Raw genomic sequence first — 15,539 nt, 5'->3', positions numbered from 1 at the left:
TCATCGTCGTAACTGACGTCACTGGGATATATGTCAGATAAATCCTCCAACATTTTTGCAATTTCTTCATCTGTAAGGGATTTTTTATATTGCACTTTTCTTCTTTTTGGGTGTGACTGGCCTGCTAAACTGTCATCTGCACATCACGTAACAAAATGTCCACACTACATATAGTTTACACCCTTTACTTGACGCCAAAACAAATATACACAGCAGAAACACAATGCGAACTGAAGTTGACAATTTCATACAAAAGTCTAATGAATCCCACGCTCGCGCGTGATTGGCTACTGGGTAATGATGCCACATCCCGCGTCTGAGCGTGATCGGCTCTTCAATACTGCTACGACATCACACGCTGGTGAGTGATCAGCAGCGAATTTGTTAACTCTATGCCAGATTGTTGCAAGGCTGTAATTGCAGCTTGAGGAACAACAAAATATTTAGGACTTATTTTGCTAATTTACAGTACATAATATTATTAATTTAACTTGTCATTTTAGTTTGTACACATAAATGCAATAAAATGTATTTGGTTGTCATGATTGCCATTTGCATGATTTCTCATATTTCCATTAATTACACATTTACCATTTGGGAAGATATGGCAATTAGGTATATCAGGTGGAGTCTTATTGGATTTCATTCACAGAGAGATATATCCCATCTAACAAATGCATTTAGAACATTTCTGCAACCCATAATGCAGTGCAAAACACATTATTTGCAAAATTCACAAGTGATGAGTTTTTTGTCCGCCACTGTAGGTCAACCATTCACCCTAATCTCCTGATTTAGCACCAGCAGACCTTTTTCCAAGGAGAAAATTGCCCTCAAAGGAAAGATATCAGGATGTTGAGGATATAAAGTAAAACAAAAAAAAAAAAAAAAAACCAAAAAAAGATTGAACATTATCTTGTTGGATGCCTTTGTGTCTGAAGAGATGATGGATGTGAAGTTGATGGACTTTATAATAAGTGCATTTAAACAGTTAGTAATTACTTTCAATAAAAATAAAACCATTTTTGAGCTCCTTTTTATTGCACTAGTCCAGGAACTTTATTGCCACACTTTGCATGATCACCTTTTTGCCTTATCGCAGTTTATACATGTGCAGTGGAAGTGATTGTATAACATCCTGATTTGTTCTAACTTTAACACATTGTGTAGCTAGTTACTAGATTTTGCATTGTATGGTTCCTAGTTGTCAGTGTCATTACTCTATGAAAGAAATTACCATGTCTATGCTTACTTCTGCTTATCTGACTAGGTTTTCTTAACTATGTGATGGCTGGCACCCACTGGTATTGCACTACAGTGGGTGTAGGATATTATATGTTTCAGAACCAACATACAAGATGGTTATGGTGGGCTACAGTATATACTTAGTTGTGGCGCACCTCTCCGCAGTGTAGATGGACACTGGGAAGGCATTCCAGATGATCTCCTTCCTGGTGACTAATTGACCATAAACAACTAAACAATATTTTCAGTGCACAAACACAACATTACGCACCTTTCTGGCCCTTTTACAGAGTCCTGTATCATCACAATATACCACGATGGAGTTGAACTAAAATTCTGGAGCTGCCCTGCATAAGATACTATACATGTCACATGTATACATCCAATTCTCTGTTTTATAGAGAGCATTAACCCTTTTCCAGTTCTTGATTTTAATATTTTCTTTATTTGTTTTTAATGGTTTGTATAAATTTCCAGAAACAGTGACAGTTTTTATTTATTTGGTTTCTTGAGAAATAATAGGCAGTCTAATTAATTTAAATTAAAATGGTTCTGCAAAGGTCCCAAAGTAATCACAATAAGTGACATCCACTGTGTGGGAGAGTTTCCCTCTCTCATAATTTAAAGGTGGAATTTATTTGAACAGAGGAGATGATTGGTCTTTACTAATCCCATAAAGTGGCCTTAGGCTATTTAAGTGTATTTGATCCCTGTAAAAACAGGCACATCACTCCTGTTAACAAGCACAGGCCTTGCAGAGAAAAATTTGACACCATGAGCCTTGCACATGCTCTCCAGGCAAAGCTCTCATTATTTAAACTTGCAAAACTCGACTTGCAGAATTCAACATTGCCCTGTACTTGTTAAGTAAATCCTTAGATATACTCTTAATATCATTAATGCCAACATGTAAATTACCATTTGTGTCCTTAAAAGATGATAGTGACACAACATCAACTTTTCTCCTTGGCAGACATACCCTAGTCCCGTGCCCTCTTCAACCTGTCCTTTTTGCAAAATATATTTTCCTGACAGTAGTCACTGACAATAGCTTCTTCCTATGTGACCAGCACTTTCTGCCAATGAAAAATCATGTCAAAATCATACAATCATGAAAAATTGTAGTTGCTGTTGTTAGGCTTAATGGATCCCTCTTTTTAATTCCTTCAAGGACGTCAACCCTGTTCTTCAAACCTTATAAGCCCATCAGCATGCTGAATTGGTATTTTAATTTCCTCACACTGTCTGCAACAAAAGCGCACAAAGACAACCCCTTTAACCATATCTCATTACAGTGCAGAGATATCTATTGATCACAGATCACTACAGATACCTCAACCGAAGGTGTAAGCACACTATGTAACTTCGATTTGCTGTCAGGAGAACTGCCATTGATGATTCTCTTGCAGGCCAAAGTATTCCCACTACTTTGATCTTTTTGCTTTGCTCTCTCTTGTTTGAGTTGCCAAAATGGATGATGAGAGAGAGATATTAAGGATTTACCTTATTTGTCGGCTTACAATACACACTTTTCCCCTTATAAATACCTTAAAAATTTATCTTGCATCTTAGAAGCACATGTGCAAAACTGAGAAGTCTGCAAGCGACAAAATGTAGTTAACAGATAGTTTACATTGCAATCATGGTCAGTACACTTTTCAGTAATTACCAGGCTGTTATTGGAGTAACAAGTGAATTCCAGTTATACATTTAAGCCCTAATCAATGGCAGGCACATCTTGAAATGCCTGCCATCAATCCTCAACATTATGATGATGTTGAGGATAATTATCATCAAGTTAGTAATGAATCTGAAATTGAATAATACTAAAATAATAAGAGTAATTATCCTATACCTTTATTTATTGGCTTTTGTTTTATTTTTATTGAATTTTAAATTTCCATTTTATTAACAATTTTTTTTCTAAAGTTTTTTTTTTTTCCTTTCCTTCTTGAATTTACTGTTCCAAAATTAGGGTGCATCTTTCACTCCGCAGTGTCTTATAAGCTGACAAATATGGTAACTGAAACAAAAGTTAAAAGCATGGGATAGTTATAGTCATCAGACACCAATTTATATAAGAACTCAAATTGAGGAAGGATGGTTGCTGTTTATGTTATAGTCCCACTGTATAAGGCAATTGTAAGACCACATTGTGTTCAAATCATGGAGATCTCATCTAAAAAGAAGACATTGTGCTTCTTCAAAGGGTCCAAAGATAGGCAACTTGCATGATGAGATCAGCAAAAGGGTGACCATACGAGGAAAAACTCCAATTATGTGGGCTACAGCACTTGACAACCAGGCACCTCAAAGGTGACCTGATTAAGGTTTATAAGGCTCTGAGCAGGGTTAGTAAAATGAACAAAGGCAGAATTTTCACTGTTTAAGAGAATTCTACATCTTAGGGGTATAAATTCAAATTACAGGGAAGAGGTTTTGATAGATTGTAGGAGGTTTTCTTTTGGCCAGCAGGTCATTGATTGCTGGAACAGGTTGCCATTGTAGGTAGTTGAGACTGAGTTTGAATAAATTCAGAGGTCAATTGGATAGTTACCTATGTGAAGAGAAAGAAAAATTTGTATTTTCTTATCTAATTGTTCCCCCCACACACACCCATCCTGTGCAGGAAAAGCCTGTGGCTTCCTTGGGCTTATGTGGCTATTACCATTACTATAAAGGTATGGAAGTTTGCCTTGAGCCAGCAAGTGGTTGATTGTTGGAACAAATTTTCATCTTTTATTGCTAAAGTGGGTAGTCTGAATAAATTCAAGTTAGAAATAGATTAATTATTGGAGGGGATGGATAGATGATGTGGGAAGGGTTTTTTTTTTTGCTGATACATACTAATATATATACCAAGCCACTGGTGGGATAAAAATATGCAAAAGTTGAGTATGAGAAATCACTTGCAAAGAGAACTAAGAAGGGATAAATATTTCTATTCATAGGTAAAAATAAAATAATTCAGATACCCATGCAATATGGAAGTGGTGAATTTATACTGCTTCCTTTTGAATTCAAAATGGTAGATGAGTTGACTACATACTTTGGAGCAATCTTCCTAATCAAAGTGCATTTGAAATAAAAGGAAATAATGAAAATAATATATCTCATTTTCTTACATTATTTAAAAACACCTCACAGATCTGAGAATATTTTCTTACCCATACTTTTAAATTGAGCTGTTGTGTTCGTGGAATATTTCCATTGAGAGAATTAATTAACCACTACGCAATAATAATACTAGTTTATTTTCATCATTTTATTATGGTACCCTTGCCCAGTTCCTTGTTCACATACAATCATTCCCCACACAAGAGACAAAGAACACAAAATATAAGAGCATAGAAGCAGCACCTCGTAAGCTATTGAAATAATGTAAAATAAGGGGTGTGTTTTGAGCAAACACAAACATTCAGCCTACAGGAAGTACTATAGGTGCTAATACCTCTCATGTTTGGGGTTTACATAAAAAAAAAAAAAAAAAAATGCTTATAACCAGTAATTGAATATCTTACTCAAAATATCATTCCTACCATGACTTCTTTTGATTATTATTATTATTAAGTTTTCTACTGTAAATTACTTTTTTGTTTGGTAAAATCCCTTCATTCTCAATAACACTGAAATTCTTTTTATTAAATGGTCTCTTATAAATATAAGTATGTTCTGCTGTATTTGTAAAATTGTTTTTAATGTTTTATATTTTTACAAGGTTTTTTTTTTTTTTTTTTGACAAACAAGCATATTCTACTTTATTTATAAAAAGCTCCTTTTCCCATTAAGCACACTGCTTATTATTGGGTTTAGGTTAGATCATCTCTCCAGCTTCTCAGTCTCCAGTTCTTTGATATTTTTGTCCACATCTTATTAACCATCCTATCTATATGTTCTTCCCATTCTTTTTTTCCTGTTACTTGTTAATAGGTTGTATTTTATATCATTTCCTAATTTCCTCACCTTTAACCTTTATCTCTTAATGTTTTCATTTCTAGCTTGTTTCATTTATTTGTTTTATAAAATGCCATTTAATATAAAAAGAATGTCAGTATTATTGGAAATGAGAGGGATTTTATCAAAAGAAGAATAAGCATTTACATTAAAAAATTTAATGATTGCATAGTCAATAGAAATAATGGTGTAAATATCAAGGAAATGTCTAGCATTGGGATATGCTTATTCAGATATAGATTGTAAGCATTTAAAGATGGCAGTTTGTGTAGTTTAAATATTTGTGCCAGTTCCCAACGTATGTTTGTATGATATCAGTTCCTTCTGGGTTGTTAACTGTATGTTCTTTGTTGTATGCAGAATGATTGCATGTGAAGGAATTGATAAAGGTTTCATAAGGTAACACTGAAAGTAAGCCAGTGATGGTATTGTGGTTAATTAATTGTCTCTTTATGAAAAATAATTAAAAAGTTTCTTACTACTTTGGAGACTGTCAAAAAACTGCTCACAGGTAGGTACAAGCTAAAATACTGTTATTTTCTTTGATGTTGGGCTCTGTTTTCCACTGTTATTCTGCTACTAAACAGAAATTTTATTTTTAAATGGTGGCTCCAGGTGCTGAAGCCATAGTTGCATGGGTACCAATATGTATCCTGTGAATGTGTTGGCATTAAATACCTAAATACTGTTGGTAGTAAAAGTTTTAATTGAACTTAAAAGTTAAGTGAATTTAAGTTGTTATGGCTCCAGTTGTGCATACTTGTATTTGGTATTAGAAGTTCTTAAATTGAAGACCTTGTACCTGTGGGGGGGGGTTGCATTTTCTGACATTTTTTGATTCCTAAATGGGGAGGCTATCCAAATACCTATTATGGGAACCTAGAAAAAACATTGTTTCATGGTAATTTTTGCTGTAATTCTGATGGTATGAGGAAGGTAATAGCAAATTATTGTGTAAAATAGCACATGTTTTGTACTCTGTTCACAATATTAATATTAATGCCGCTTTAGAAATTTTTTTTTTTTTTTTTAAGAAACCATATTATAAAAGGTTTACATATCAACTTTAATAACTTAGAATAGTTTTACTTATATGAATAACATCTGAATCCAAAAATTCCTTCTCATCTACAGGTAGCTACAGCAAGGTTAGTTGATGGTGATGGTACAATAAATTCTAAAGCCTTTTATAATTATTTGACTGCCTGGGTTTCTAATGATGCCCTTGCCTATTCATCTTCTCAAGCAAATTTACAACCTGAACCTCGTAGATGGATTCATGATCCGCAAGATGTGGAGCTGAAAATTCCCAAATCCCAACCATTAATATATACCCAACTTCCATTTTATCTTAATAAAATGGGGACAACACAAGAAATTACCGAAACTATTGAGTCTATTCGGGATATTTGCCAGAAGTATGAAGAAAGAGGACTACCAAATTTCCCAACTGGTATTCCATTTGTTTACTGGGAACAGTATATTAGCCTCAGATTTCATCTACTTCTTGCATTGTTGTGCATTCTAATTGTTATTTTCCTGGTAATGTCTGTTGTTCTTGTAAATCCTTGGGCAGCATTTGTCATGGTAGGTAGGATTTTTTTTTTCTATCACGTTTTATTTTAATTGTGATAACCACTCAACTGTGAATTAATTTTCTTTTCCATGTTTACTATTATCATATTTTTAATGAATGCATGGTACTCTTTATTTTAGTTACTTTAAAAATACAAATGAAACATGTACTTGTACATTATTAAAAATGAATCAAAAAGTTCAGAACCTTGGTTGAAAGTTACTTTAATTCATTACCTGTGATTTATTTCAAGGTCTTATGTAAATCCCAAAAGCTTTTCTAAATGTCTGAAATACTAATTACCTAAAAGTAATGCCACTATTTATTAGTCAGAGGGTGTATACACAAAGATGTGGCACACCTTACATTATCCATAATTCAGATTTTTAGAAAAGCACTTAGGATTTATAAGATCTTGGAATAAATCCTAGGTAACGAATTATTATTATATATTATATTGATATATTATTTTGCCTGCAGTTTGCATATTTTTTTCCTTTTCCATATAACTTTTGTCCAAAAAAAAAAAAAAATTCTAATTGTTTTTAAATGATTGTAGTTTAGCCATTGCAGATTGTTTTGCAATTATTCAGTACATCATAAGTTTTAAATGATTCATCAATAATAGAAACTGGCTTATAATTATTTTCAATTAAACGCATTAAGTGGAACTGGCTTATAAATTATTAGCCAGAGGAGAGAAAAAAGAGGCTCTTCTACACAGTGATTCATTCAGTTAACTAAATAAAATTGCAAATGATGTCAACATTTCAGATTTCCTCAGCTTTACAGCCTGTCCAAGAAAAGTCTGCTCACCTCTACAATATAGCAATTTGTATTCTGAATCGAATCCCTGAGTGGATCCAATACAACTTTAGTTAATTGAACATGTTTTTTGTGCAGGAAATCTGTAAACCATAAACAGTTTAATTTGGAAATATATATCTGGGTTTTTTTTTTGGTTTTTTTTATCTATAGAAATGTATCACTATATTTGTTTCCTAAAGAATATATTTCCATAGGACAAAAGTTATTAATTGTATTCAGATTGTCATCATGCTCACCACAAACCAGCTGACATGTTGTACACATTTATGCATCTAGGTGCTATGTGAAATTATGTTAAAGAATATGGTAGATTGAATAATTACCCACTAGATAGTTTAACTCTAAACTTGGTGCTTCTATGAACAGGAAAACTACTGTCACGTACAATTTTCATATTTAAAAATAATTTTTGAAAAGTTGTAAAGCGCACAAAATTATAAACATAAATTGTTTATTTAACTGTATTTATTTATTTTTTATGACCCCAAATCAGAACCCCTTAGTACTGTGGGGGGGGGGGGGGCAAATTATGTAGTCTATTAGCCTTAATACATATAATGCAAGTGTGGCTTGAAAATACAAGCCATACTTGGCAGCGTCGGATTTAAACTAAAAAAGTAAACCCAAAAATAATCGAAGGGAAATACAATTTATTATCAGTATAATCAACAAATAATAGCTTATAAACTAATCAGCAAACTGAACTTGAAATGAAAAACTGTCACTTCCTAATTATGTAGTCTATTAGCCTTAATACATATAATGTGGATTTCACTTTTAAAATGAATACCCTGAAAAGGAATGGGTTATTCCAGAGAATACAGGTATAAAGAATAAATTAAGAGGAAAAATTGGTTTGGTCACTTTAGAGTTAAGCATGAATAAATTAATAGATTTTGACTATTTGATGCATGGCTGCTTTGGAAGAAAGATGTGGGATCAGAGGAACCATCATCTGTGAAAGTGTCCATGAGGATATCTTTTGGAAAGGCATGAAGCACACACTGAACATCTGAGCAAGAGTAGTAAGTGAACATAGGAAGTGAAATGAGTTTCAGTGAGGGATCATTATCTTGACTGTCTTCTTTTTTGGTGGAGACTAGGAGTTAACCCGTGTGCAATTGAACCAGATATTATTACCTATCAAGGCACCACCCGAAAGATAGCTCAATTTTAAGAATTTGATAGCCCTGAATTTATGAATTTCTTATTGATTCTTCCATGAGTAATACAAAATATCTTATTCATAATCACTGTATTTACACACACACACACACGTAAGTATATGGCAATGTTTCTTACGGATTGCATCAGATAAGATTGTGTAGGTGATGACAACAGTGAGTAGATTTCTTTCCAAACTCAAGAATACTGGTTCCACCAATAGAAAAAAGGAACCAGATGCAAATGAGTCTCTACACAAAAACAGGACCACGTTTTGAAATGCTTATGCCTTAAAAACCATAAAGCTTCTTCGTCTGAGCTGAAAAGAGAAGGGGAAAAACATACATGAGTGGTAGCAAGTGCAGTAACAGTCAGAGATTTAAAAGATTTGGGCAGATGGGCTGAGAGGTGGCAACTGAAGTTTTACCTTGACAAATGCAAAGTACTTCATATGGGTAGAAGTATGGGTGTCCACAGAAAATTTTCTGGGGGGGGGGGCAAAGTTTGGAGACAAATAATTACATCAATAAATTTTTATTGAATTTTTTAAATAATTATTTAATTAAACAAGTAGATTATAGAATACAGTATTGCATTAATACAAAAACACATACATAATGTATAAATTTACAATATAAAGGAAACAAGAATTAATATATATATATATATATATACACACACACACACACACACACACACACACACACACACACACACACAGTGAAACTTCTCCTAACGGACACCTCTTGTTAACGGACATCTCTCTCTACAACGGACATTTTCAAATTCCCCAACTCACCTGTATTGGTTTTAACGTGTTTGCGGCTTCTGTCTAGCGGACATTCTCTGTAACGGACGCGGACAGGCAATCTGCACTACTTCGTTTAGATTAGCACTTAATTTGATCTCCCCATAATGGACTGTGGGAGAGCTCACAGCTCTTTTTCTAGGAACTTTTCTTCCACGTATTGCCTCAATCGTGTGTTTATTTTCTATTTCCGATTCTCTGAATTTTATCAAGGTTTACGTCACAGTTCTAAACCCTTTTTCAAGAATTTTAAGGCACATGTAAAACTTCTGATGAATTCGGTGTGTGCATGGGGGGAATTTTGTCGCCCTTTAGTCTTTTGAGTTTCAGTTTTCAGTTTTGTTCGGTGTCGTGTGAAGTGCACAATGTCTTCTCGTAAACATTTAACTTTAAAAGATAAAGTCGAACTCATTAATGCGTATGATCGGCAAAAAAATAGTGTTTGCAATCTCGCTGCAAAATTCAAAATCGGGAAGATGCAGGTAAGCGACATCCTAAAGAAAAAAATATTTAATGAACTGCTCAAATAATTTTGGCAACGCGGAAATGATCAGGTTCAAAAATCATTCCTGAAAACTGTTGGACTTCAAATTGACAATGTTACGTACGAGTGGTTTTGTCGCGAACGTGCTAAAAAAATTCCCATTAATGGGCCTATTATTAGGGAAAAGGCTTTGGAGGTTGCGAAATCTATGGGAGTAAATAAGTTCAAAGTTTCTGTGGGATGGCTAGACAAGTTCAAAACTCGGCATAAAATTTCTTGGAAAACCGTAAGTGGTGAAGGTGGATCTGTTGATACTGGGGTTTGTAACAGAGTCAAATTGGAAGATTTATGTTGTGATTTTGAAGCTAAGGATATTTACAACTGTGACGAAACAGGGTTGTTTTTTAAACCTCTTTCTGAAAAAACAATGAGTCTAAAAAATGAAAAATGCCAGGACGGAAAAATTTCTAAGGAGCACTTGACTGTACTATTGTGTACAAATATGCTGGGAGACTTTGAACAACCTCTTGTTATAGGAAAACCACAAAATCCTCATTGTTTCAAGGGCATAAAGTTGAATCTTTTGAATGTTACTGGAAGTCTAATAAAACAGCGTGGATGACACGAGATATCATGAGCGAATGGATAAGTCACTTTAACCAAAACATGATTCGTTAAAGCAGAAAAATTATTCTTTTCATGGATAATGCTGCATCTCACCCGCACATTGAATTGTCCAACATTTCAAATCGTTTTTCTGCCACCAAACACATCTGCAGAGTGTCAGCCCTTGGATCAAGGGATAATAAAAAATTTTAAACTTCCCTACAGAAAACGTGTTTTAAGACATCTCATTGCAAACATGAACGATGTAACCTGTGCGAGTGACCTTGCAAATAAAATCGGCATCCTAGATGCGATTCAATGGATTTCCTCTTCAGTAAACGCAATTAGAAAACAAACTGTCGTGAACTGTTTTGTAAAGTCTGGCTTCTCAAATGCAAAAACTGAAGTTGTGAACAGCAATGTGGAGCACCAAGAAGAACAAGAACTTCAACATTGATAATGTACAACACTTCAGCTACAAGTGACCCTGGCTACAAAGATATAGACTCGAACCTCACTACAGAAGATGGTGCTATAGATATCAATGACATTATCATCGATATTTTTCAAGAAGTTCCTCATGAGGATGAAGAAATGGAAGGAGGTCATTCTGTCGAAGAACATATTAACGACGAACCACCGATGAAAATAGAAGAAGCGCTCATACAAATCAATCGTTTAAAAATGTTTTTCGCCACTGAAGAAGATACTGAAGGACTTTCGATGGTTTCTTCACACCAAACAAATGTTGAAAACAAAATTATCAGCCGGAAGAAGGTGCAGAAGAAAATAAGTGATTACTGTATGTATATTATTTACAAAAATATTGTTCAAAATCTGTATATATTTTAATTTAATTTTACATTTAAACGTTTAATGATTTTTTTCTTTTTTTTTTTTTTCACCCTCAGACTTCTTGTTAGCGGACACTTCTAACGGACACATTTTCGTTCCCCATGGCTGTCCGTTAAAGGAAGTTTCACTGTGTATATGTATATATATGTGTGTGTATATATATATATATATATATATATATATATATATATATATATAATTATGAATAAAAAATTAAAATTAAGTAAATAAAGAAAATGGATTTGAATTTGAATAGAGATAAAATGAAATATCAATAATATGAATTATGGATCAGGGACACTGCAAGAGCAAAGGTACCCTACAACCATAATGTATATATAGAAAATTATTTTAATGTTATGTGCAAATCTTTAATTTAACTTATGCCAATAATGAAAATACCGTGTACCCTGGGAGCGATGTATGTTGAATAAAGGGGGGAAGAACGGAAAAGAGTAACGTTATAAACAAAGTGCGAATTTGGAAAAATGCAAAATTTGAAAAGAACGACTAAGGTAGAAATAGCAGATTTTTGAAAAGAAATAGCATTGCAGTATCTTTCATAATTTCTGTGTCTTCTTCAGAGGTCAGCCACCTAAATTATGAAAGAGTATTGCTGTTCTTTTTCATAATTTAGGTGGATGACCTCTGAAGAAGACACAGAAATTATGAAAGATACTGCAATGCTATTTCTTTTCAAAAATCTGCTATTTCTACCTTAGTCGTTCTTTTCAAATTTTGCATTTTTCCAAATTCGCACTTTGTTTATAACGTTACTCTTTTCCGTTCTTCCCCCCTTTATTCAACATACATCGCTCCCAGGGTACACGGTATTTTCATTATTGGCATAAGTTAAATTAAAGATTTGCACATAACATTAAAATAATTTTCTATATATATATATATATAACAAATTTTTTAGTTAATTATAATACCAACTAGATAAATTGGAGAATTTAGCATAAAAGTATTAGGGGTGCAAACTATACTCATTTTTGTTTGCCATTTTCCAGATGGCAAATAAAATAACAAACAGAAACAGATAGCTTCAGCTAATTATTGATGGGATATATTGAGTGGAGCTAACCTAGTGGAGTTAATGTTCCATTCAATTTTTCCATATATCTATAATTAGCTATATTATCATTTTAATTTTACTATTTTATGTGTTTATTTATAGGGTACAACAAAGAAGTCCAACTTAGGTTACCTAAACTTGGCCCTTTGAACTAATGAGTATAGTTTGCACCCCTAATACTTATGCTAAATTCTCCAATTTATCTAGTTGGTATTACAATTAACTAAAAAATTGTTATATACAGACAGATGTAATGTACAATCATAAATTTGATGGCATTAGTAGAGGCATATGATGCAAGAAAGCAAGCTTATTCAGCATCAGCCAAAAAAAAAAAAAAAGCACAACCACTACTCCCATTTTATCCCTCCGTTCGTTCAAAATACCTGTCCAGCTGAGCCTTAAATTTGTTTAGGCTATCAACTTCAACAAGTGATGGAAGTCTATTCCACAAACCAACTGCCCGCTGGCTAAAGGCCAATTTCCGCACATCTATCCGACATCCGTCCTTCCTCAATTTGAATTTATGCCCTCTCAGGTGATTATTCTGAGCAAGAGGAAGAATCCCATCGGCATTGAGCATGCTCAAGCCATTCAAAGCCTTATACACCTCTATCAGATCACCTCGCCGATGCCTAGTCTCCAGACTCTGTAATTTGCAAAACTTAAGCCTTTCTTCGTAAGAGCAACCCTTTGTTCCATTCACTAATCTTGTTGCCCTTCTCTGTACTCGTTCCAGCAGCTCTACATCCTTCTTGAAATGAGGCCTCCAGACCTGTATACAGTATTCAAGGTGTGGCCTGACCAATGCCTTATACAAGGGAATAATCACATCCCTGTCCCTGCTAGAAAAATTCCTGTATATCATTGACAAGACACCAGGGGCTACTCTTGCAGCTCGTCTGCACTGCTCAGAGAACTTCATATCTGCCTGCACAATTACCCCCAGGTCCTTTTCATTTTCTACCACTGTCAGCGTAGTACCACAGAGTTGATACGTTGATCTGGGGTTAATCTGTACTGTAATCTGTAACATTAATCTGTTCTGTCACTTTCTCCTTTTCTATTTCTTATATTCTTTTACATAACTTATATATGTATATATATATATATATATATAATCATCAAGAATAATACAATAGAGAAGTTATATGCTATAGGAGGAAGAAAATTAATAATTAGATTAGATAAGACAGAGTTACAATAACGTGGATCAGGGTCACTGCTATCGCAAAAGTACCCTACAGCCATGATGTATATATAAAATATTACTAGTATAAAATACATTAAGTAAATGTTTATGCATGGAAATGAACTAATGAAAATACAGTGTACCCTGGTAGCGATATATGTTGTGAACGAAGGTGGGAAGAAAGGAACCGGAAAAATAATTGTAACGATAGAGAAGTAAACCAAAAGAATATTTTTGAAGAGACGACCTAGGTGGAGATAGCATTGCAGAGTCTTTCATAATTTTTGTCTTCATCAGAGGTAATCCACCAAAATCATGAAAAAGACAGCAATGCTCTTACTTCTGTTTCCAACATGTTCTGTATGTCAAAGTACATGTGCGAAAGTCCACATGGTAATATCAATTTTAAAGTTTTGAATAAAATTATGAATAAAGTTTGAATAACGTTATACCAAGTTTGCAATTACATAATGTGTTAATAAGTTATAGCATACAGAGCATGGATGGCCTTACAGAAGTAAGTGGAACGCTATGAAAGTAGAAAAGGCAAAGACAAAGGCAAGGAAAATCCGAATGACAAGAACTTACCGCTACATGCTGGACTGACAGCAAAGACTGTGTCAGTGCTTTGCCAGTGTATATATGCATGTGTACGCTAGCAGCGCCTAGCGTTATACAAATTTTGGTGTGTGTTTTTTGAAATAACGTGGACGGTGAAGCTACTCTAGGTTAAGTACATGATGCTCAAACTGCCCAGGATAGTTAAGAAATATAATAGCTGACAAAGTAGCGATAGAAGGCAGCTAAACTTTGTTTAAGGCGAAAAATAGATTGGGTAAAGTTTGAAAAATAGAGCCTTGATTTTGCATTTGGTAAACTAATGGCTCACAGGGCATAATATGTAGAGGCTAGTAAAGTGGAAAGATGATTATGGTAGAAATATGTAGTTGAGCTAGGGTAGTTCAGGGTTGCAAACCCGTTCTTATAGTTAGGATCCTGAACGAAAGTCTGGGAGCTCATGCATCATGTATTTAAGGTCAGTTGGGTACAAAGTGGCAAAATGCAATATAGTTAAGTTAGAATATAATATAATTAAATATAAATAAAGTTAAGTATGAACATAATTGCAAGATAAATACACTGTAATTGGGCCAATTGGTGGGTACGAGTTTTCCAGACTGTAAGACACCACAGAGGCCTAGTGTATTGTATTTACACTATATATATATATACTTGATGTGTATGGGATTAATTATATGGACTTTCGCACATGTACTTTGACATACAGAACATGTCGGAAACAGAAGTAAGAGCATTGCTGTCTTTTTCATGATTTTGGTGGATGACCTCTGATGAAGACACAAAAATTATGAAAAACTGCAATGCTATGTCCACCTAGGTCGTCTCTTCAAAAATATTCTTTTGGTTTACTTCTCTATCGTTACAATTATTTTTCCAGTTCCTTTCTTCCCCCCTTCGTTCACAACATATCGCTACCAGGGTACACCGTATTTTCATTAGTTCATTTCCATGCATAAACATTTACTTAATGTATTTTATACTAGTAATATTATATATATATAATAATAATAATTTCAGTAATCACGTATCGTATAAGAATTGAATTCTCCGTCAATCGCTTGCAAACCTATTGATGACATTTCCAGTAAATTTCTTCTTTACCGCTTCCTCTTCTAGTTTCTTCCTGTGCACACTAATCATACATAAACCTTATAGGCGAGTTTCTGA

General features: G+C 34.0%; 1 protein-coding gene across 2 annotated transcripts in view; it reads left to right on the top strand.

Annotated features, from left to right (window-relative positions):
• The window catches only part of ptc (protein patched), a 396,675-nt gene that overhangs the window by 296,242 nt on the left and 84,894 nt on the right, over positions 1-15,539 (top strand). For both annotated transcript variants that reach the window (XM_090385655.1, XM_090385656.1), the window contains exon 18: positions 6,334-6,790. In XM_090385655.1, the coding sequence (XP_090241781.1) occupies positions 6,334-6,790 (457 nt within the window). The remainder of the gene's footprint in view (positions 1-6,333; positions 6,791-15,539) is intronic.

Source organism: Mastigoproctus giganteus, chromosome 12 (genome assembly GCF_048544385.1).
Source record: "Mastigoproctus giganteus isolate SK-2022 chromosome 12, ASM4854438v1, whole genome shotgun sequence".
Taxonomy (NCBI): domain Eukaryota; kingdom Metazoa; phylum Arthropoda; class Arachnida; order Uropygi; family Thelyphonidae; genus Mastigoproctus; species Mastigoproctus giganteus.
This window is presented reverse-complemented; position numbering and strand designations above follow the sequence as displayed.